This window comes from Malus sylvestris, chromosome 7 (genome assembly GCF_916048215.2).
Source record: "Malus sylvestris chromosome 7, drMalSylv7.2, whole genome shotgun sequence".
Lineage (NCBI taxonomy): Eukaryota > Viridiplantae > Streptophyta > Magnoliopsida > Rosales > Rosaceae > Malus > Malus sylvestris.
The window spans coordinates 35459804-35483650 of NC_062266.1; the positions used below are offsets into that span (position 1 = coordinate 35459804).

The 23847-nt window shown below is 38.2% G+C and overlaps 2 protein-coding genes and 1 pseudogene across 4 annotated transcripts; all 3 read right to left on the minus strand.

Moving 5' to 3' along the window:
* Nucleotides 1–4719: 4719 nt before the first annotated feature.
* Nucleotides 4720–7766, minus strand: LOC126629712 (maltose excess protein 1-like, chloroplastic). Of its 2 annotated transcripts, none has more exons than XM_050299816.1 (9): nt 7332–7762; nt 6834–7010; nt 6375–6665; nt 6169–6258; nt 5779–5880; nt 5591–5709; nt 5340–5402; nt 5165–5226; nt 4720–5003 (listed from the first exon to the last, which is right to left on the minus strand). In XM_050299816.1, exons 1-9 carry the CDS (start codon nt 7620–7622, stop codon nt 4921–4923), a joined length of 1278 nt encoding a protein of 425 aa, XP_050155773.1. In that variant the 5' UTR covers nt 7623–7762; the 3' UTR covers nt 4720–4920. The 2 variants fall into 2 exon arrangements, 1 of the variants encoding a protein (XP_050155773.1); XR_007625835.1 differs by having other exon boundaries at nt 4934–5003; nt 5320–5402; nt 7332–7766.
* A 2865-nt stretch (nt 7767–10631) lies between these two features.
* LOC126630869 (small nucleolar RNA R71) lies at nt 10632–10739 on the minus strand (annotated as a pseudogene).
* Nucleotides 10740–19149: 8410 nt separating this feature from the next.
* On the minus strand, nt 19150–23609 carry LOC126629780 (RNA polymerase sigma factor sigA-like). Of its 2 annotated transcripts, none has more exons than XM_050299906.1 (10): nt 23366–23609; nt 22065–22906; nt 21447–21645; nt 21237–21329; nt 21021–21149; nt 20795–20848; nt 20637–20714; nt 20455–20517; nt 19625–19737; nt 19150–19523 (listed from the first exon to the last, which is right to left on the minus strand). In XM_050299906.1, the coding sequence occupies exons 2-10, from the start codon at nt 22772–22774 to the stop codon at nt 19502–19504; spliced, it is 1461 nt and encodes a 486-aa protein (XP_050155863.1). In that variant the 5' UTR covers nt 22775–22906; nt 23366–23609; the 3' UTR covers nt 19150–19501. The 2 variants fall into 2 exon arrangements, with proteins under 2 accessions (XP_050155863.1, XP_050155862.1); XM_050299905.1 differs by having other exon boundaries at nt 19150–19528; nt 23366–23608.
* Nucleotides 23610–23847: the final 238 nt, after the last annotated feature.

A 23847-nucleotide genomic window follows, 5' to 3' on the forward strand; every position in this document is an offset into this window, starting at 1 on the left:
AGCCTACTTCCAGAAAACTAGCTCTTTTGCTTTCTGAGTCCAATTCTTCTGCACCCAAAATTCTTTGTGGCATCTAGTGGCCTGCCTTATTACTTGACATCTGTCCACAAACCTAACCCGTCTAACTCTGTCAACTATTGATTAAAAATAAAATACAGAGTAAAAATGAACCTTAGTCACCAACACACCCAACCCCTCGTCGTAAACCAAATTGTAGGCCTCTAATCCAGTCCTAGTCTTCGAATTTCTATGAACATCGGAGCTTTGTTCTTAAATTTCTAAAAAAAAGCAATAATGGGTCCAAATGCCGATGATGAGGGCGACACAGTGAGAGAGATAATGGGCCGTGGGTTCGAAAACAGAGATGTCATCATCTTCGAATTCGATTTCTCATGGTGGAGCCTGGACATTAGTTTCAGGTCAAGAACCAAAGCCCCGAGATCATTTGAGTCCTAGAACGATACCGCATTGAATCGTAGCCGAAAGAACTCAAAGCTCTAGGTGGGCCCCCTTTGACCCCGCGTAAACGAGTGAGCCCTGACTTGGCTGGACGTAGGCCAAGAGATGCCACGTGAATAGGTGGGTCTCTATTGGCCCCGCGTGAAAAGGTGAGCCCCAACTTGGCTCCACGTGGTCGCTGATGTGTGGAACTCCAAGTGTGACCTATAAAATGAGGTCTCACATGCGGGGGAGTGTTAGAATTCCTATGTCCCACATTGGCCAGAAGGCTTGAGAACAAGCCCTTTATATAGAATTACCTCACTTTAACTAACACCAAGACCTTTTGTATTAAATCCCCACACTTGATGGATTGAGCAGGTAGCTAAGTGAGGACAATATCGGTGTTGTTGAAGTGGGCTCATGACCCGTCTATTTGAAATTTAAGATGGTATCAGAGCCAAGGAACGGGCCTGTACATCCACGTGAACTGGTGGGTCTCATTTGAACCCGTGCAAATGGGTGAGCCCCGACTTGGCTCCACGTAGGCCAAGGGATGCCACGTGAATGGGTGGGTCCCTATTAATCCTGCGTGAACGGGTGAGTCCCGGCTTGGCTCCACGTGGTTGCTGATGTGTGGAACTTCACGTGTGACCTATAAAATGAGGTCTCATGTGCGGGGAAGTGTTAGAATTCATCTGCCCCACATCGCCCAGAAGGCTTGAGAACAAGCTCTTTAAATAAAATTATCTCACTCTAATTAATATCGAGACATTTTGTATTAAAACCTCATACCTGACAGATTGAGCAGATGGCCAAGTAAGGACAATATCGGTGTTGTTGGAGTGAGTCCATGACCCATCTACCTGAAAGTTAAGAGATGGGTTCTCTGTTTTTGAATTTCTCTATCATTTTTCTTCACGATGAAGTTCAATGTTTTCAATTCCGGTATTTAAATGGTGAGAGAGAGGAGGAGGAGGAGAGGGATGGTTGAGCATGGTGGTGGTCTGGGTTTTCACGTTTCATTTTTTAGTTAATAGTGTTTAATGTATGGCTTGTGATGGACAAGTGTCAACCTCTTAGATCGACCATAAATAGGTTGTAGAGGGTTTTAGGTGTAGAAGATTTTCTTTTTGAAAATGTGTCAACCTCTTTGATAGGCCACAAAGGGATTGCAGAGGATTTTAGGTGCAGAAAATTTGATCTCTTGCCTTTAGTTGCTTCTTCCCTTTGTCCTCCCTCTCTCTTTCTTTTTCATATTCTTTCTGTGTCCTTACTCTCTGTCACAGCCTGTCCTAGAAAATAATTCTTGTTGACGTGAAAAGACGGGAATACCCTCGGACGTTGAATGATATGTGTATGATATGTTTTGGTGTAAGTATTTGGGATTGGTGACCCAATTAGAACTAAGATTTTTCTTAGTTTTGGTTGGTGGCTTTTGGACCACACACACACCCACCTACCCAGTCTCTCTCTCTCTCTCCTTCCCGTGCGCTCTCTCTCTCAGACTCACTCTCTCTATTCTCTCTTGTACGGACACAACCAGAAGCCCTTGCAAACATGGCAAATAGAAGAAGAAAATGGTACCATTGTGTTCCTATGGTCCTCACGAGTTCAAAGGTACCAAATATAGGTAAGATTACCTTCGATTTCACGTCGAATCACAAAACCCGATTTGAGGTACTATTCATGCTCACGTAAAATGTTGATTTTTAGGGAATTTAAAGGACATAGGGAGCTTAAGGAGGTCCTTACGAAGCTCAGAGTACTTCGTTTGAAGATTTTGGACATCGGAATAATGAGAACGGAGAGTTTCAAATCTGGCCGGAATTATCGAGGCTTTTTCCATCCAATTTCCGACAAGTCGAAGGTCAAGCTAGGTACGGTTGTGTTCATCTTTGTGAGATCTTCATTTTGGTAAAAAGTACGTAGAAAATGGTGAAAAAATGAAGAAGAAACCATAGTTAGAAATTTTTCCAGTTTTTCGGCGCCGGCGATGGTCGCCGGAGTTCTGAAGAAGGAGACGACGGAATATTCCGTGAAGTCTGATGGAATATTTTGACGCCGTAAGTTATTTGGATGGATTCTGTTAGGACTTAACGGAATATTCCTGACGGCGTTAACTAATGCCGTCAGTGTGCCTGGCATATGGCCGCGCGTGGGGGGCGCGTCTGGCCGTGCCATTGTTGACGCGTGGGGGCGCGTGAGGCTTCCAAAAATTTATCTAAAAATTTAGGGATGATCCTGAGGTTGTGTAGGTCACGGTGTTATATTCATATACCCAATTTGAGCAATATATGAGAAGTTATTACCTATTATTGGTTATGTGCGTTAAATAACGTTTATTCGATTATTATGCCTATAGGTGAGGTCTATTCTCGGGACGAGCGTAATCAATCGAGGCTCGGGGGCTACGACCCATTGACATCTCAGTGAGTGGGCATTTATTTTCAATATATATATATATACTTGACGTTTTTCCCAGAAAACGTATTTAAAGGAAATGCAATTTAAATGCCATGCCATAAATGCCATGCATATACAATTATGTTTCGTACATGAATTGATGTGTAATACCTTATATATATATAAATGTGGTGCTGTGGAGGCACGGTAAGTTCAGGTAAGTTGTGTTTGGTTATGTAAATCATCGATGATGCGATATGTGATTAAGAAGCGTTAGCTCATAAACTTGCTCCAGGGTGATTGCGATTTAGCTAGAGAGAGTTGGCACATGCCTGTATATTATGTCACCTCCCGCACCATATGCTCACATTGGATCCAATTAGGTGCACAATCTTGTCGTACAGACCACTATAAGTGGTTCCAACTCGTAGGTGACTAACGTATTATCGCACAGCTAGCATTGAGAGAGTAGAATTGAGCATAATTATATTACACCCAACCTTGTCGTACATACTCTTTTCAGTGGTTCCGACTTATGTGCAGTATATTGCCGTATAGGTCATTATAGTGACTCCGGCTAAATTGACTATTGAGCTATAAACTTAGCCGTACATACCACTTCAGGGGTTCCGGCTAACATATCATATTTCTATGAAACTATTCTTACCTGAATTGTGTACTTTGTTATATATTGGCATGGCATGCATATGTTTATGAATGTGTAAAGCATGAATTGAATTGAAATGATATATTTATATATTTACTTATGTATTCTAATTTCTAGGAAAATAATCATATACTTGTTTTACGGCGAGGGGTTAGTATATTCAAAGGAAAATAAGGTTTTCGTGTAAATGTGTTTTACTGACCCACTTAACTTTGTGTTTTTGCCCCTCTAGGTCTTAGATAGCAGAGTTTGGTGGCCACGAGGAATCCAACGGTGTTCTGACAAAATCCGAAAACGTAGGATTCACCTTCGGGTGTTGTATTTAGCAATCGGCCGCTTGACTGCAACTAGACTATCTTCTTGCTCTGAAAGTGTATATATACACTTAAATCCTCACTAGCATCCTTTCTTATTGGGATTGTTAGTTGATTGGTTTTAAATTGTTAGTATTTCTCTTACTTTTTATCACTTCCGCCTTGTGCTCATGGCTACGTCACTCTCACGTGACGGCCAGCACGTCTCGACTTCGGTCGGGGTGTGTCACTCTCTCTCTCTCCTCTTCAATCTCTTCTCTCACTCCTATCTCTTATAATTCCAAATAAAATTGAGAAACCCAAAGAAATCGAGCAGTCTTCGATGCGATTGTCGTTTAATTCCAATAATTTTTATTTTCTTTTATAGCTTCATGTATCTAGTATAACTACCCAGCTTTGTTCCAACGAACCCACCACAGAGCGGTTTTCTCCGCGGTTCTCTGGTTTGAGATGAATTTCATACTCATATTTCATACATCACCACATCTTGAGTTTGATTCCTGTCGCTGGTGAATCATATGATAATGATCAGGAAGAGGTTGAACTACATTTGTAAATCTTTTCACTTCCAAAATGGTGAACTACCGTGATTAAGCCAATTACACCTGAATTTCACCAAAATATTGGTTCATTAATAAGAACTAGAATAGAATACGAGGTTTTTCCTCTTATCAGAGACCAATAAATGTATCTGCCGAAAACAGCCCACTAGCTTGATCAAACTAAGCACAACAAATTTAGAGCTACCAACCCTCCCATAGAAAGACTACAAATTTTCCCCACAAACTCGTATTGAAGAACTCCGACAGCAATGATGTTAGCGGATGCAATTGGTGTACATATCCTGGTTAAAACTACCGTTTAGGATCGTTCAAATGTAAATCCCACCTGACATCGCCACAACTACCGTAGATTAATTACTAAGCAGGTCACTGTAAAGACAGGACCTGGACTTTCAATGTATATTAATTAGTTATTGGAATTATATTACATATTTAATCGTAAGATATTATAACACGTCTTATTCCCTTGCGAGAACTGTTGCCAACTGCATTGAGGCTTCTTGACATTATCACCTCGACCGGATTCTCGAAGTTACAATCCAGAAACCAACTCTTTCAAAGATGTGAAAGGTGAGTCGTATTCGTTGACAACAGCATCTCTCCATACAGCCATTCCTGTTGGGAGAAAAATATCAGACAGAGCTCTTTATGTTCAACGAGTAAGCAACCTAAGCATATTTTAAATTTCATTATTTTTTTCTTTGTAAATACATTTATTTAGGGCGGGGATGCTGTATAAATTGATAGTACTACACTGAAGGGACAAAGAAACAAACCTATCCACAAAAACAAACCAGTTGTCGCTGCTAAGAAAAATTCCTTGCTGATACTGTTGAACCTGAAATTAAACACAAATAACCCAACGTTACTTAGTAGAGATCAAAATTCCCACCAAAATGAACATTAGAAAATCCAGTTGAAGAAGACGAACCAAAAATCAGAAACCATTACCAATACAAGCACACAATATTCCCATATCCATAAAAGAAAGAAGCCCAAGTAGAACCAGTGAACCTGCAGTCATTGTTGATAGTTATTCTTACTAAAACTCACGCGAGTGTGTGTGTATATATATATATATCAATTATCAAATCAACAAATATTTAGTTCAACCGTCAAAGATGTCTTGCAGCAGTTTAAGAAGGTCACTGAGATAGATAATTACCAAATTGACCAAAAAAAAAATAAAGAAAGATAATTACCACATCAAATCACGAATAAAAAGTGCGCGTGGGATCATAAGTCCATTTCCAATCATTGCAAGCAACATCGAGGAAGCTGATAAACCTTTGATATTGTCAGGATTTAGGAAATTTGTCCACTGAACAGGAGGCATTAATGGTGGTCAGATTAATGAAAAAAATTACCAACAGAAATTCTAAAATAGTACCATTTGTGAAACCGGCATCCACATGAAGAGAAGTGTAGCTGTCCATCCAGATATTGCTCCAACAAATTTTATGCCACCTTCAGAGAGTTTCCCCATTCGAGCCTGCAAATATTAGCAGCTCCATGTCTAAAAAGATGCAAAAAAGAATGACTTTGCATTTCTATCTTCATTTTGCAAAGAAGAAAAAGTTTTAAAGGAAAAAAAAGTAGTTCTCATTTCAGATGATAAATACAGAACAACTCATTCTAAAGACAAGAGGTTAACTTTAAAACAGTTTCCCATTAACCTTAATGGATTATGTGAAGATTCAAGTAATAGAATAAAGGTTTTTTTGAGAGTAAACAAAACTTACCATAACAATTTCAACCAAAAAATAAAAAAAAATCTTACCATAACAACAGCCACCACAGCTACAACAAAAGCGAATGCCCCAGGCAAGATACTGTTGGGTAGATATGGAACAAACGTAGACCACATAATCTATAATCATAATTGTTGACAAAAGATTAGTAAAATTGAGCAACTTTTCAGCGCCCTGCTTACCAATATGGAAAAAGACATGACTTTTAAGAGAGAGGGAGAGAGAGAGAGATCACTTGAGGAAGAACCGATAGCCCGCCAACAGTAATAAAGTCCTCCCAGAAGCGCCAGAGTCCAGCATTAAGCCAACCAAAGTAATTCAAGAAATTCAAAACAAGACCAGTTACGACAACAATGGAGGTAATGACAAAGTAAGGTAGAGGCATCGCATCTGCCATGGAAAGCTGTGCAAAAACCACATATAAGGAAATTACACCCAGTGTCTGAACCACAATGGCCTCATTCTCCCTCTTCTTCGCAAAATATGAAAGCAGGGAAAGGTTTCCAAGCAAACCGGTAAACATTCCCTGCATTTACAACATTCCTCCCTTGCTTAGGCTACTATGGTTGATTATTTTCTAATATAACCAGAAAATATTCATGTTCTAAGCAATAAGAAGCCTCCTCAATCCTCAATCGTCATTAATAAACTTATAAGGGGGTGGCAAATTAGCAATAGTGTGTTACCAACTTACCATCCATGGGACTGCCAAAAGGGCAGCTTTATTTCCTGCCAGAAGATTTTGGGCATTGAGGTAGATTTGAGGCATTTGCAGTAACAGAAATGGGATATTTGATGCGCCGGAGAATTTTGCTGTCCACGAATTCCATTGCTCGAAACTAGTTTTGCTGCTCGAGGATTTCACTGATCCCTTTTCCCGAGAATGGGGAAAACAATTTGTTAATTTCAATTTTGAGCAATCAGAATGTATGTTAATGTTTGAGTTTGAGTTTGACCCAAATCAAGGGGCTGACAGTCACACAGTATATGATATTTATCAATTAAGACCAAATAACCAATGATAAACTAATTATTGGAGTTTCAAATCTATGAACATCATGTCATGTCAGAGAGAGAATCAAACAGTTATACATACAACGGGTAGATTGTTATCATAATATATGCATCGCATCGCTTAAGTTACAGATGAGGAGATGAACAGAGAGAGAGAAGATAGCACAAATAGTAGTACCTGGTGAAGAGGGTGAGGGACGTCGGAGTCAAGAGCGCTGAGAGTTGAGCGGCGCTGCAAAGGCAAACGCAAAGGGAGGGGATGGTAAGATTTGAACAAGAAGCATTGGCCTTGGCCCGCGGACGAAGAGACGGAGAGAGTGTTGCTGTTGGTGTTGTGTTGGATCGACGAGGAGGAGGAGGAGGAAGAGGCGGGAAAGGATTTCAGAAGATGATGTTGTTGCAGTCGAGGATGAGGAGGACGACCAGGTGTATAGGAGGAGTACGGCACCACCATTAGACTCTCGGCCATTGATATTTGATTTGATTTGATTTACACTTTCCAGCACTCACTCACTGGATCTTGGGGAATTTGGGAAATTTGGAAAAATTGGAAATGGAAGCTTATTAACTTGCAGCGTCGAGATTGGGCATTTGTGCGTATCTCCAGATGACACGTGGAAAGTTGTATTTGCTTGCTCAACCTCATAAACTCATGAAACTCATGATATTGTCCAATCCAATCCAATCCAATCCAGTCCAACGTCCATGTGATATTTCCATGTGCGTGGAGAGCAAGCGCAAAACGCAAGTTTTAAGCAGGCAAGAGGAGCTAGATCACATAAACTTTTGCAGATCCAAAATTTCTGAATTAGTAATCATCTGAACAATTTTATCTCAAATTTCAAGATTCTGAAATACTTAAAATAGATTAGAGGTAGCCGTGTAAGGTATCCCGCATTAATTTTGTTAGGAATGACACTTCACTACCTCAAATATGTCATTATGACATTTAGCATCTAATTTCTGAATTAAACTTTTGTTTGTCACAAAATACCACTTACCATGAAGTCGTTCAAATTACCAAACCAAGTTAGAGAGATGCAGAGAGTGTATAGAGTTCAATATGTAAATTACAAAACCATATCGAAGTAGAAAGTTATTTCGAATTTCAAACTTGTCATTTGATCACTCATATATTTCATGTATTTATACCATCAATTTCTAAAGTCTTTGTGATGTTTTTGTGTTAAAATGGTTACATTTTACCTTATCTTGTGTTAGTGTGCAGTTAAATTTGCTTTATGATCAATTTCACGCAAAAAGGAGAAAATGAAATAATAAAAACAAACAAAAGAATTGGAAGTCGAGCTTGTCTCCACGGGTGGTGTTTGAAAAAGAAATCAGAAAGCAAAGTGGGGGAGTGAGGATTAAGTGGAGCACTAGGAAGTGGGATGAGTTGGCCTTCCACTTGTAGCCTTGGTGCTTTGAAAAATCATTGCCTTATTGTTTAAGGCAACAGACGGCAAGATAGAAGAAGAAAAGGCAAATGGCACACGGAAGAAACATATAGAGGGAGAGCAGAGAAAAAAAAGAAGAAAGGGCACACGAACAGAACATAGCAGAGAAGATGAAGGGGAACGAACAGAGAATCAGAGAGGAACATAGCAGAAAAATAAGGGAGCCGCAGCTCCACATGGAAGGAGGATCGGAGAGCATCAGGAGATAACCTTCTTGTAAAAAAGGGTTGTCTCTTTCTTTGATTCTTCATGGATAATTTCTTATGTATTCAAATAATTATGTGTAACTAATTTCTTTTCGCTAGAGTGAAGCCATGAGCCGCAACATGATTACGTAGATTTCTCTTTCAATTGCTTAAGTGTTGTTACATGCTTGCTTTGATATTTTCAATCTCTAAATAAAACTATCTATGTGTCTTGATGATTGATCACCATTATGATGCTTAGAAAAGTCATTGGATGCAATTTTGAACGAATGTCACGTTAAAATTGGTTATGCTTCTTGTGATTGAGGATTGTAATTTCTTCTAAGGTAAATATCATACTCTTAGGGGTTACATGGTTTGACAAAGGGATTTTCATCAAGATTAATGAATCATTATGTTTATATTTAATCCAAATGTCATGGATAAATTGCATGTAGTGGTATGCGTTTTAACTTGAATGTCACAAGTAAAACATACACAAGGAAAACCCAACCTTCAAAGCATATGTGTTTTCGATTACTTAAGCAATTGGAAGAGCTACGTAGGAGTGCTGTTGGTAAATGTTGAACTCTAGCATATTGTCAATCTATTTTTCTTCAATCATTTATTTTATCTTGAATTTTCTCATTTACTTGTTTTGTTTAGTTGAATCATTATTTCTATAAGCCATTTTTTTTTAAATGTTTGTTTAAGTCACGTACAATAGTATTTAGTTTTGTTGAATTAGTGTAGTTCTTAGAGTTAACTAAGTTAAATACACAAAAGCTTATAAATTGTTTATACCAGTCCCTGAGGAGATCGACCTTGCTTGAGCCATTCTATACTACAACACTTGTTCTCTTGCAAGAATTTTCTATGGTTTAACCCTTTGTTTTACAAGTGGTAAAATCGCTATCAAGAAATTGGTTGTCGGGGACTGTGCCAACAGTTCCTGAGCTTTTGTGTTTATTTTTCTTATGCTTATGTTTATGTCTTACTTTTATTAATCATTAAAAAAACAGCAATTAATTTAGTTGAGTTTCGATCTTTGATTAAGTACAATGGATGTGTGGTGTGAGATTTTTGTCTTTGTTTAACTAACTAGTGGTTGCCAATTTGCATAAACTGTGTTTTTGATTCATCTAGGTTTACTTACTTTCTTTTCATTTTTGTTGTTTAGTTAGTTTCTGTTAAGTTTTATTTTATTTTACTTTTATTTTTATTGTGGCTTAATATTTCTGTTGTTTGTTCAGGTGTAGTATATGGTGGTTGGAACAAGGTCCAAGAATCAAGTGCTTATTCCTTACGATCCTGAGAAATGCAAGGAAGTTAGCTAGAGAAAAATATTTAGCACAAGATTCCAACCTTGGTGATACTTTTCTTAAGGATTTGTTCCGTGATCCTAAGAACAGCACATCTATTTTCCAACCTTTGGCACCAGTTGCACACATGGCCCTAGCCTTACCTACAGCAGGTCAACCTTTAAGGAATTCATTAGCAGCGAGAGTCAATGCAGTGCCAAGGTGCATTATATATCCAGATGTGGAAGATGGGACAACCTTTGAAATCAAACCTCACATCCTCAACATATTGCCATCCTTTCATGGGTTGCCAAACAGTGATCCCAACATGCATTTGGTTGATTTTATTGAGGCATGTGACAACACCATAATCAGAGGTTTCTCTTATGAAGCTATCAAGTTACACTTGTTCCCGTTCTCTTTGAAGGACAAAGCCAATGCGTGGCTGCATTCTCTGCCTGCCAATAACATTACAACATGGATAGAATTGCAATAAAAATTTCTCAATAAGTTTTTTCCTTCTTCCAAGACTCTTGCACTCAAGAAAGAGATATTGGCTTTCGCTCAAAAGCCAAACGAGTCTTTCCATGAAGCTTGGGAACGGTATAATGAGATGTACACAAAATGTCCTCATGCTAGGTTTGATTCTAACATTCAAATGAACATATTTTATGATGGTCTCAATGCCACCACCAAGAGTCAAGTGAATGCATCTGCTGGAGGGTCACTAATGTCAAAATCAGTAAGGGAAGCATTTGAGTTATTTGATATGATGGCTTCTGAATCCCAACAATGGACAGAAGAACAAACACAAAAGAAGGGAGTTTTTAAGATTTCTCAGAGTTCTCCTAATGTTTCTGCTCAAATTGCTAAAATGGAGAAGAATTTTAATGCCAAGTTTGCTGCCTTAATGTAGGTCTCTTCCATGCCCAATGCCCAAGAAGCTTGCATCATTTGTAGTGAGACAACTCATGACATCACTCAATACCCCAACAAGGATAGCTACCCTGAGTTTGTGCAAGAGCATGTGAATATGGTGAATAATTTCATTAGACCCAGAAGTGACCCTTATTCCAATACATATAATCTTGGGTGGAAGAACCATCCCAATCTTAGTTGAGGTGGCAACCAACAGCCACGTCAATACCAACAGTCTTACCAATCAACTAGTGAGACTAAGAAACCATATCTTGAAGATCAAATGTCACAGATAGCTCAACATATGTCCGCTCTCTCTAATAGCACCAACAATTTTGTCCAATCCACACAAACTAGCATTTAGAATCTCACGGCATCAGTGGGAAATTTGGAGACTCAAGTTGGACAGCTTGCTACCATGTTCAATGAAAGAGAGAAAGGAAAGTTCCCGAGCCAATATGAGCAAAATCCAAGAGGGATAGAGCATTGCAAAGTAATACAGACATTGAGAAGTGGCAAGAGCTATGACAACAAAGAAGTGGTGCACCACGAAGCCGAAGTGGAAGAAGAAGAGCTTACTGAAAGTGCACTGTTAGTTGCAAAGTCTCGATTATAGGCTATTTCTGCAGCAGGTATTCCAGATCCTAGTGCAAGTGACAAAGTGCAATCTCGACCCAACTTTGATGTAAACAAGGAAAAAGGTCTTGGTAGTTTATTTGCACCTTATGACAAGCCACCATACAAGCCACCTTTGCCATTTCCACAACGACAGCAACAACGTTCCAAGGATCAACAATGCATTGAATTCATGAAGACGTTGGCTAAGGTTCAAATTAATTTGCCTCTATTAGATGCTATTAAACAGATCCCATCATATGCCAAATTTTTGAAGGAGCTATGTTCTAAAAAGAAAAAGTTCTTGGAATACGAGAAGGTGATTTTAACTGAGCAATGCAGTGCTGTCCTCTTACATAAGCTACCACCCAAGAAGAAAGATTCGGGGAGTTTCATTATCTCTTGTACTATTGGTAATCTTGATTTTCATAAAGTATTGATTGATTTAGGAGCAAGTGTTAACCTTATGCCTTATTCTGTTTTTCAAAAATTAGGTGAAGGAGAACTCAAGCCCACATCTGTGAGTCTTCAATTGGCAGATAGGTCTGTGACTTATCCTTTGGGTATTCTGGAAGATGTGATTATTAAAGTGGATAAATTCTATCTCCCAGCTGATTTCATTGTACTTGACATGGAGGAAGACAAGGAAGTGCCTCTCATTTTAGGCTGATCGTTCATGGCCACCGCCCGGACACTTATTGATGTGGAAGCAGGTACTTTAACCTTAAGAGTGCAAGGAGAGTCTGTTGTATTCAAACTTTTTGAAGCTATCAAGCGTCCTCTCGAACTTGAAGAGTGTTTTCATGTTGATATTTTGGATGGGATTGTGCATGCAAACTTTGCCTCACGATCATCTAATGATGAGCTGTTAACTTGCCTCACCAACCATGATGCTACTTTATCTATGGAAGAAAATGTGGTGGACGTCATTGCTGCATTGGATAGTGCACCAATTCATAATCCAAAGTGGCGACATGTTTATGAAAGCCTTGGAGTGCCTAAGCAGCCCACTATTCCTTCAAATGAGCAAGCTCCGAAGTTAGAGCTCAAGCTACTACCGAGCCACCTCAAGTATGCTCATCTCGGGGTGAACGAAACCTTGCCTGTTATTATTGCTGCTGATCTTAATGACACGGAGGAAGACAAATTACTAAGAGTTCTTCGCAAGTATCAAGATGCTCTGGGGTGGACACTTGCTGACATAAAGGGCATTAGTCCAGCTTTGTGCATGCATAGGATTTTTATGGAGGCTAGGACTAAACCAATTGTTGAAGCTCAAAGACGTCTAAATCTGATCATGAAGGAAATTGTAAGAGTTGAGGTGATGAAGTTACTCGATGCAGGTATCATTTATCCAATCTTGGATAGCAAATGGGTGAGCCCGACTCAGGTGGTTCCAAAGAAAACTGGTATTACTGTAGTGAAGAATGATAACAACGAGCTTGTGCCTACAAGGATGACCACCGGATGGCGAATGTGTGTTAACTATAGAAAGCCCAATAACAGCACTAGAAATGATCATTTTCCGCTGCCATTCATTGATCAGATGCTCGAGAGACTAGCTGGTCATTCTTTCTATTGTTTCTTAGATGGTTATTCAGGGTACAACCAAATTCCAATTGCCCCTGAGGATCAAGAGAAGACAACGTTTACATGCCCTTTTGGTATATTTGTATACAGACGAATGCCATTTGGATTGTGCAACGCTCTTGCCACTTTCCAACGTTGCATGATGAGTATTTTTTCTGGAATGGTTGAAAATATTGTTGAGGTTTTTATGGATGACTTTTCTGTTTTTGGTAATTCTTTCGATATATGTTTGGATAACTTGCCTTTGGTTTTGGAAAGATGCAGGGAGACTAATCTTGTGTTAAATTGGGAGAAATGCCATTTTATGGTTAAGCATGGCATTGTGCTAGGACATCTAATTTCAAGCAAAGGAATAGAGGTCGACAAGGCAAAGATTGAGGTGATCGTCAAATTACCACCACCAACGTCTGTGAATAATGTGAGATCTTTCTTGGGACATGTTGGTTTTTATCGAAGATTCATCAAGGATTTTTCCAAAATTAGTCGTCCTCTTTGTAATTTACTTGCTAAAGATGCTTGTTTTGATTTTAATGCAGATTGTCTTGATGCTTTCAACAAATTGAAGGATATTCTCACATCAGCCCCAATTATAACAGCTCTAAATTGGACCCTTCCTTTTGAGCTCATGTGCGATGCTTCCGATTACGCTGTGGGTGCTGTCCTTGGTCAGCGACGTGACAAGCTCCCCCATGTTATATATTATGTCAGCCGCACTTTGAATGATGCTCAGCTGCATTATGCCACTACGGAAAAAGAATTACTTGCAGTGGTATTTGCTCTTGAAAAGTTTCGATCGTACTTAATTGGTGCTAAAGTCATTGTGTATTTTGATCATTCTTTTCTCAAGTACTTATTGTCTAAAAAAGAGGCAAAACCACGATTGATTCGATGGGTCCTTCTCTTGCAAGAGTTTGATTTGGAGATCTTAGATAAAAAATGACATGAGAATGTTGTGGTGGATTATCTCTCAAGATAAGTAAATGCAAGCACTGATGAAGCAGATTCATTGCCCCTGCAAGAGAGCTTTCCAGACGAGCAATTTCTAGCAGTTACTCATCAAGTACCATGGTATACTGACATCGCAAATTATTTGGCATCTGGAGAAAAACCATCAGAGTTCAGTTACCAACAAAGGAAAAAGTTCCTCTCCACTGTAAAACACTACTTTTGGGATAAGCCATACCTTTTCAAGCATTGCCAAGATTAAATCATTCGTCGGTATGTCCCCTTAGAAGAACAAGAAAGCATTTTGAAGTTTGCTCACCACTATGCATGTGGTGGTCATTTTGGACCAAGAAGGACAGCGGCCAAGATCTTACAGAGTGGTTTCTTTTGGCCATCTTTATTCAAAGATGCATACCTATGCTACCAGGCTTGTGATAAGTGTCAAAGAGTTGGAAATCTTTCTCAGAGAAATGAGATGCCCCAACAAAGTATTTTGGTGATTGAACTATTTGATGTTTGGGGTATAGACTTCATGGGACCTTTCCCTTCTTCATATGGCAATCTTTACATCTTGGTGGCGGTTGATTATGTCTCTAAGTGGGTGGAGGCAATAGCTTCTCTAACATGCAAAAGTTCTGTGGTGTTGGGTTTCTTGCAGAATACTATTTTTCCCCGATTTAGAGTACCTCGTGCTATCATCAGTGACGAAGGTACGCATTTCTTAAACCGCACCATGGCTACCCTTTGTGCCAAGTATCATATTCACCATCGCATAGCCACCCCATACCATCCACAGACATCTGGACAAGTTGAAGTATCTAATCGGGAGCTCAAGAGGATTCTTGAGAAAACTGTTAGTTCATCTCGAAAGGATTGGAGTTTAAAGCTTACTGATGCTTTGTGGGCATATAGGACAGCTTATAAGACACCAATTGGGATGTCTCCTTTTCGTTTGGTGTATGGGAAAGCTTGCCATCTGCCTATGGAACTTGAGCACAAGGCATATTGGGCTATTAAGCACCTCAATTTTGACTACCAGGCAGTTGGAGAGAAGCGGAAGCTGCAGTTGAATGAACTGGAAGAAATAAGGAATGATGCTTATGAGAATACAAAGATTTACAACGATAAGACCAAGAAATTTCATGATGCTCACATCCTTCGTAAAGAGTTTCAACCGGGTTAGAAGGTTTTGCTTTTTAATTCGAGACTGAAACTATTCCCAGGAAAGCTCAAATCACGTTGGAATGGTCCATATCGTGTTGTACATGTCCATCTTCATGGGGCTGTGGATATCCAAAACATGCAAAATGGTTTTGTCTTCAAAGTTAATGGACATCACTTGAAGTTATACAAGGAGTCTCCATATGATCTTGCTAAAGATTCCATCACTTTGAAGGAACCTGTTATTTGAATCAAATTGCCAACAGGATGTCTAGCTCTAGAAAGTAACTAAAGCGCTTCTTGGGAGGCAACCCAAGCTTTCTATCTTTCATCTTTATTTTGAATAATTTTAAATGTTCTTGTTCTGTTTTTCTCTTGTTTTCTGGTTTGTGTGTTTAAGTCCTACTTTTGTTCCCTTATGCAGGTAATGATTTTGCAGTCTCTACCACAACTTCTTGCAAAGTTTCTTAATCTCACGGGTTACGCACACATTTGTTATGCATAATGGGACGTGTTGAAACAAGTTTGGGGATGATTTGGAATTCTACCATGGAACAAAAATGCATTTTTACTGCTGCTCTCCTCGCCTACACAAATTGGTGTATTCTTTCCTTTTCTTTTTGTGTATTGATTTCATTTTGTATTTCTTTCCTTCCATTTTTATGTCTTATTGTTAAAAATTCCTTTCATTATCATTGGGGACAATGCTATAATTAAGTTTGGGGGTGGAAATATATTTCGTTAGTTTACTTCATGTTTAAAAAAAAAAATTGCTTTTTTGTTGTTGTTTGTAGCTACTTCTAAATTCAATGATGATATTTGATCTTAATTTCCTTCTTACTTTCAAGAAGTCTAAGTTCTTTTCGTTGTCTTTGTGTTAACTATGATTTCCAGCAATCAACTTGAAAAATAAATGTGCCTAGTCTTGTCAATGTGAAACTTGAGCATGATTTAACGTTTCATATGTGAATCATGTGAGATTTGTAAACCTTGTGAGTTTTTGAGCCTTTACATGATTGAACCATTATGCATCAATCTCATTCCTTCTTGTGCGTATGATCTCACTGTACATGTATCTCTAGAACTTGCTTTATACTTCTCGATTCATTAATCAATTTATGTAATAACTTGGAAGTGATATAGGCCATCTTTGGATCGTTTGAGCCTTTCATGCCTACCTTATATGCTATGTTTATCCATAGTAGCCCGTTGAGCCTTTAACTAAGCCATTTCTTTGTTAGCCACATCTCTTTACCTTGCTCCGATATTGGAGTTGAGCCCATACACAGAAATCGATTCCTTATTGTTTTGAGAAAGTATTACATGGGTTGTGCTCTTGGGGGTTTCATTTATGTAGAAAGATGGATGGAGCATGTGTATTACAATGAAATGTGAATTTGATGGGTGATGTAGCTTTTGCAGATTTATGCATAGCTTTGCAGATTTGTGTTTAAAAAAAAAAAAAAAGAGAAAATTGGAGAGTGTTGATTTGTTGAAAATGTGTCTGCAGAGTATAAATTTCCTTTTGAAGTTGAATTTGGGGAGTAACAGTTTCTCGAGGTTTTATTATTTTGCTTCCAATTTGAGGTGGTGTGATATTGAGGTGTTGGAAAACTACTAAAGTGTACTTTCTCAAAATTTTTGATTTCCATATCCTTTCTTTCATTAGCCTATCACCTTTAGCCCCATTACAACCGTAATAAAGTCCTATTGATCCAAGGTATTACTTAAATATTGATAGCGAGTTAGGTGGACAAGCAAGCATATGGCGGCATGTACAATGAGATCATTTGAGTGAAACACATTAACTGAAACATATGAGTGAATGAGCGTATGTCTTGTGAGAAGCTCACATGTTTGCATATGATGATTTAAAGGAGCTTGGAATTTCATTGACATGGCTAGCTCACACATGACATTTCAACGTTTTGTTTGAATGAAATTTGGTTAACTATTGGATGATGTTTTGAGCTCTTGTTGCTTAGTTCTTGGCTGTTTGTTTCATGGTTAGCACTTATCTCTGAAATCGAAATTGAGAAGTTAGCTACTAAGTTGTTGAGTCTAATTTTAGTTGAGTGGTTTTGTTTTGCTAGAGGACTAGCAAAAATGTAAGTTTGGGGGTATTTGATCACTTATATATTTCATGTATTTATACCATCCATTTCTAAAGTCTTTGTGATGTTTTTGTGTTAAAATGGTTGCATTTTACCTTACCTTGTGTTAGTGTGCAGTTAAATTTGCTTTAGGATCAATTTCAAGCAAAAAGGAGAAAAGGAAATAATAAAAACAAACAAAAGAATTGGAAGTCGAGCTTGTCTCCACGAGTGGTGTTTGAAAAAGAAATCAGAAAGCAAAGTGGGGGAGTGAGGATTAAGTGGAGCACTAGGAAGTGGGATGAGTTGGCCTTCCACTTGTAGCCTTGGTGCTTTGAAAAATTATTGCCTTATTGTTTAAGGCAACAGACGGCAAGTTAGAAGAAGAAAAGGCAGATGGCACACAGAAGAAACATATAGAGGGAGAACAGAGGAAAAAAAAAGAAAGGGCACACAGACAGAACATAGCAGAGAAGAAGAAGGGGAACAAACAGAGAATCAGAGAGGAACATAGCAAAAAAATAAGGGAGCCGCAGATCCACATGGAAGGAGGATCGGAGAGCATCAAGAGATAACCTTCTTGTAAAAAAAGGTAGTCTCTTTCTTTGATTCTTCATGGATAATTTCTTATGTATTCAAATAATTATGTGTAACTAATTTCTTTTCGCTAGAGTGAAGCCATGAGCCGCAACATGATTACGCAGATTTCTCTTTCAATTGCTTAAGTGTTGTTACATGCTTGCTTTGATATTTTCAATCTCTAAATTAAACTATCTATGTGTCTTGATGATTGATCACCATTAGGATGCTTAGAAAAGTCATTGGATGCAATTTTGAACGAATGTCACGTTAAAATTGGTTATGCTTCTTGTGATTGAGGATTGTAATTTCTCCTAAGGTAAATATCATACTCTTAGGGATTACATGGTTTAACAAAGGGATTTTCATCAAGATTAATGAATCATTATGTTTATATTTAATCCAAATGTCATGGATAAATTGCATGTAGTGGTATGCGTTTTAACTTGAATGTCACAAGTAAAACATACACAAGGAAAACCCAACCTTCAAAGTATATGTGTTTTCGATTACTTAAGCAATTGGAAGAGCTACGTAGGAGTGTTGTTGGTAAAGGTTGAACTCTAGCATATTGTCAATCTATTTTTCTTCAATCATTTATTTTATCTTGAATTTTCTCATTTACTTGTTTTGTTTAGTTGAATCATTATTTCTATAAGCCATTTTTTTTTTAAATGTTTGTTTAAGTCACGTACAATAGTATTTAGTTTTGTTAAATTAGTGTAGTTCTTAGAGTTAACTAAGTTAAATACACAAAAGCTTATAAATTGTTTATACCAATCCCTGAGGAGATCGACCTTACTTGAGCCATTCTATACTACAACACTTGTTCTCTTGCAAGAATTTTCTATGGTTTAACCCCTTGTTTTACAAGTGGTAAAATCGCTATCATCATCAGCATTTGTCTGTACATAAGAAGATATATGTGGAGGAGCATGCCTCAATCAAGAAGTAAGATTCTCTCTCCTTCTATTTTCATCCCCTTCCCTCACCTCCTCACACACTTTGTTTTTTGTCTTATTGTCTTTATAAAAAAATTAATATCAGATATTGACATGACTTAACCGTAATCATTCAAGTAGGAGGGGAGAGAATCCTCCTCTCTCAATCAAGGCCCCGGGGATAATTACTGGTTCCTTACCACAACTCAAGTAAAGAAACATGAACCCTCACATAATTAACTGGGATGGTAATAGTTTATCTCCAAAGATAATAATACGTACATACAAAAAATTATGGGCTCCAGCAGCTCATGAGCTCTTACATAGTGAAGTGAGAGAGCTTGCTTTCTTAATCTTCTTCTTCTATATATACTATCTCAAACCTGAAAACAACTTCAAGGTACAATTTGTCTCGTACGTCCTCTTCTGTTCTGTATATACACATTCATTCATTCAGGACTCTCAAATACAAGAGACCAAATTAATGCTTGACTAGCAAGGCCTCCATCTCGGTTTTTCTTGCAGCATGTTTCAGTTTCTCTAGAGCAACGAGTCCAACTTGCCTAACCCTTTCTCTGGACAATCCTATACTGGAGTTCACATTATAACACGGTCAAATCAACGTGATGCAAAAGACATTAAGACTAAGGTAGTTTGATGCATGTTAGGCCCTTATTTGGACTCACCGTTTACTAATGTCCTCCCATGTAAGGCATTCATTATCCAGACCATAGTAAAGCCGTATGATCTCTCTTTCCCGTTCCCCAAGCATCATATTTATGAGCTTGTTTACTTCATCCTGCAATACATACAGAGATTAGAATCTTTTAACTATTCATAATCAGCGACATGAATTTCAGCAAATCTTCCAAAACATGCGAACACAACACGTGCACACACAAGTAACTACAAATGTACCTACTACCTAAGAGGATATTAATCATCAATTTCCTTTCTACCATAAATGTTTTTCATTTCTACGATGCGAATCTTACAGGATTATCATACAAATGGACCATTAAAGCCTTTTTTCTATTACATTCACAGGTTGGTTCGCCTTATGTTTTCTATGTGACTCAATTTACTTTTTAAACACATAAACCTACTGATTCAGTGTGACTACAACTACCTATATTCTGAAGGGAAATGAAAAGGATGAGTATTGAGTATTCTTAGAGTCCAATCTGCTAGATGCCAATCCCAGTGCTGGAATCCAGATTTACTGGAAATTCAAAGAAAATGATGATTCGTCTATTTTTTTATCTTCTTAACTCTCATTATTACTTGAAATATGAGAGGCAAGGTGAAATCCTTTGCCTTCTAAAGGTAAGAAGTAACCTTTAAGATGTAGCTATTTTTAAGGGAATGTAGCAGATTATGGTAATCAGCTTTAAAGAATCGTTTAAAATCAAACCAATTTGTTTTTTTCTTCAAGGAACTTTTAATATATATTTTTTTATCTGGAGGTGCTTGAACTATCTCCTTTTACTGTTGTTTCTTTTGTCCCTCTTCTTACCTTGAGTGCCCACGCATCCACCCCATTCCATGGGATGTTCTCAAGGCGATTATCTGCAATGTACTGTAAACGAAAAATCGTAAAGGAGATGGTCAGTTACGAGATGGAAAACTGACAAGCAAGGAATAGAAATTTTACTGAACTGGAATGGTGGAAATTGAGGTGATGTAATCGACACTTACACTATGATGAGTTTCTCCTGGAAGTCCATTCAAAGAGGGGAATGCGTCCCTATCAAGTGAAAAAACCTTGCTGATTGCCTACAGATTAAGAAACTCCATGGTCAGCATGGAGATAACATAAGAATACAATAAAACAGAATACCACAAGCACTTGGTACCTCTGTAGCATTCCTAACTTTCTTTTTGGACATATTCAGACTTTCTGCGATTCTCTGATATTGAATGTAATACAAGAAGCACATATCAGCCAAGAGAAGAGTGATAAATCAACATTGTCGTTGTAAGTAAAAAAACATTATAAACTTATGTTGCTGGCATCAGCATGTTCACAGATTTCTTGTGAGCAAACCAATTGCTATCTGAAGATAATAACAAAAGACTTACATCAATTGATGGAGTTATTCCTTTCTCTTCCAGTCTAATTTTTGCATTTCTGATTAAACCTAACCTCTCGTGCAAATGTGTTGGCAGTCTCAAGGTTTTGGAATTTTCAACCAGTGCTCTTGAAACACCCTGAGAATATAAGGAAAAACTAACCAGCGTTAGTTTAACCAATCAGTCAAAATCATCTACCATTTCAAGGGGAAATATTGGCATTACCTGACGTATCCACCAGTAAACATAAGTAGAAATTTTGAACCCCTTTGAAGAATCAAATTTTTCAATCCCACGCAATAGTCCGATTAACCCGCCCTAAATAAGAGACAGTGAGCTTCGCACATGAGATTCCAATCACATTCTGTCTAAAGTTACAGTTGTTTGGGTCTATATATTGGGGTCTCATATATGAAGTAAGAAAAGAAAAATAACCTGGATTAGGTCAGCCATTTCAGCGCCCATATTATCATATTTTTGAGCAATGGACATGACCAGACGAACATTGCTCATTGCCAGCTTCTCTCTTGCCAAAGAACATTCAATCAACTTTGACTTTAATTCAGCACGGGAAATCCTCAATGAAGTCGCAAGCTGTTCATCAGAGGGCTCACATCCCAGTCTCTCCTTCAGTCTGGAGATCCAAATGCAAGGATTAGGATTAGAAACAACCAGATAACAACAAAACTTTTTCTTTTGGAAGGAATCAGTCTCCATAAAGGTCAACTTACTCGGAAGAATACTCAATTAAAACGGTAAGAAAAAGGTATACTCCACCCCAATTACTTACCACATACACCCACACCCACACTCCTCACCCTGTAAAAAGAAGAACTACGCGCTTATTGGGAATAAGTTACATAACTTGGCAAGTTGAAAAGGGTTTTGGCAAACAATATACTTTCTAACTTTATATTTAGTTTTTAGCCAATAAATCATTGTTTCAGTATTTGTACTGTGATCACTTTGCATGTCTTGTCCTGGACATCATTGACCCACTTAAATTCAGTACTTATGAATCCTACAATATGGAAAGGAATTAAGTGTTATAACCTTGATTTATGTTCCTCAACAGAAAGGCCAATTTTAATTTTCTTTGACAGGCGCACAACCTCAGTGTGAGTCAGCAAATCCTCACTAAGAACACCCTTCACATAACCCTTTAAACGACTCTGAAGCAGCTCTGGACTGATGACTGGTCTCAAAGAGTTATTGGTGCTAGGTTGCGTTAAACAACGGTTTAAGTTGAAAGCATTCCTCCTATAACTCATTCTCCTGTGGCGAGCAGATACCCCAGAACAAGTGACTGGTATCCTCTTGTTAGTTGCTGTTTTTATTGTTGAATCCGTAAATATTTTTTTCTCGAAGGAAAGATTCCATTGCTTTTCGAGCATAGACTTCTGTAGCAAAAGAAGTGCGTCCACTGAATATTCAAGATCGGAGCTTTCCTCCTCCAAGTCATTGAAGTCGTGAAACCATTGCTGTGCTGTTGAGGAAGGAGCAGAGGCAGCGTCGACCTGGTCTTTGAGAGCCCTACTGGAGTGGTCAGCTCGATTGGAAGATGAAAATCTGGAACTGGTGTAGTTGGAATTAGACTTTCTGGCGGTGACAAGATTCTTTGTTGAAGAGAAATGGCAATGTAAGAAGGCATGGTCATTGAGATGAAAGAGCTTTTCTGTGACATCTGAATAATAAGAGGAGGAGGAGGAACTCAAGAGCCTCTTCCCAGTAGTAAGGCCAATAACAGCAGCTATGGCCATCATATGGCTTTTCCTTGTGTGTAAAGAATTACCATAACAGTAACAGTTGCTCTCTTATTTTATGAATATGTATGTATGTAGATATAGCTTGAGTAACCCAAGAGCAAGAGCAGATTTGTTGAGTTGTTGTAGGATCTGCCACATATTATTTAGCAAGGCTTGCATTAGTAAACAAAGAAGAATTACCAGTATGACTATCAGTAATATCAAGTATGAAGTTGAAGGAAAATGACTGAACAAACAAACAGAAGAATACATTCATGTAAAATAGAACAGAAAAGCGAAAAGCCATGGATTGGATGAAAGCACAAGAGCGAGCAAGTATGTATGTATATGTGGAACTGAATTAAAACTGCAATCCCCCAATCCAATCCAATCCAATCCCCATGAGGCTATTATGAGGCCATGAATAGAAAGTTGAAACAGAAAGAAAATAAACTAAAATTATTGCAAGCCATTATTGAAACCTACTTGCAAGCTACCCACCATGCTATGAGCTCGCAGGCACATATACATAAACATATGATATTCTATCAATCTCAAATAGGAAAGAAGAGATAATTGAATCAGAAGAAGAGTGGACACGCAGCGTACCTGACTGACTGAATCTCTCTCTCTCTCTTTCAGCGGTAGACACTGAATGAAGGGGAGAATGAAGGATATCGTTTTTGTTGTTGAGCAGCTGCAAAACAAGAAGACACTGAAAGAAAATGACGACGGTGAACTCAACAACCAAACAATAACAACAACAATGCAAACTCTTTCCTTTTTCCTTTCTCTGTACAAAATACTAATGAAATCAATGTTTTTTTTATCCTTTTAATTTTCTTTTTCCTTCTCTAGTGTTTATTATATAATGACATAAATTAAAATTAGAAAATGTCCATTTAATGTTAAAGATATGGGACGGAGGGATGCTATTGGTTGGAGCAGATTGAGTCCAGCTTCGTGTGGTCAGCGACCTGCCATTTACATTTGGATTTTTTTTTCTTTTTTGTCTGTTCATCTGTGAGTGAGTGGATGAATGGATTATCAGGCGTTCCTTCCAAGAGCCCAAACAAACAAACCCAACCGCA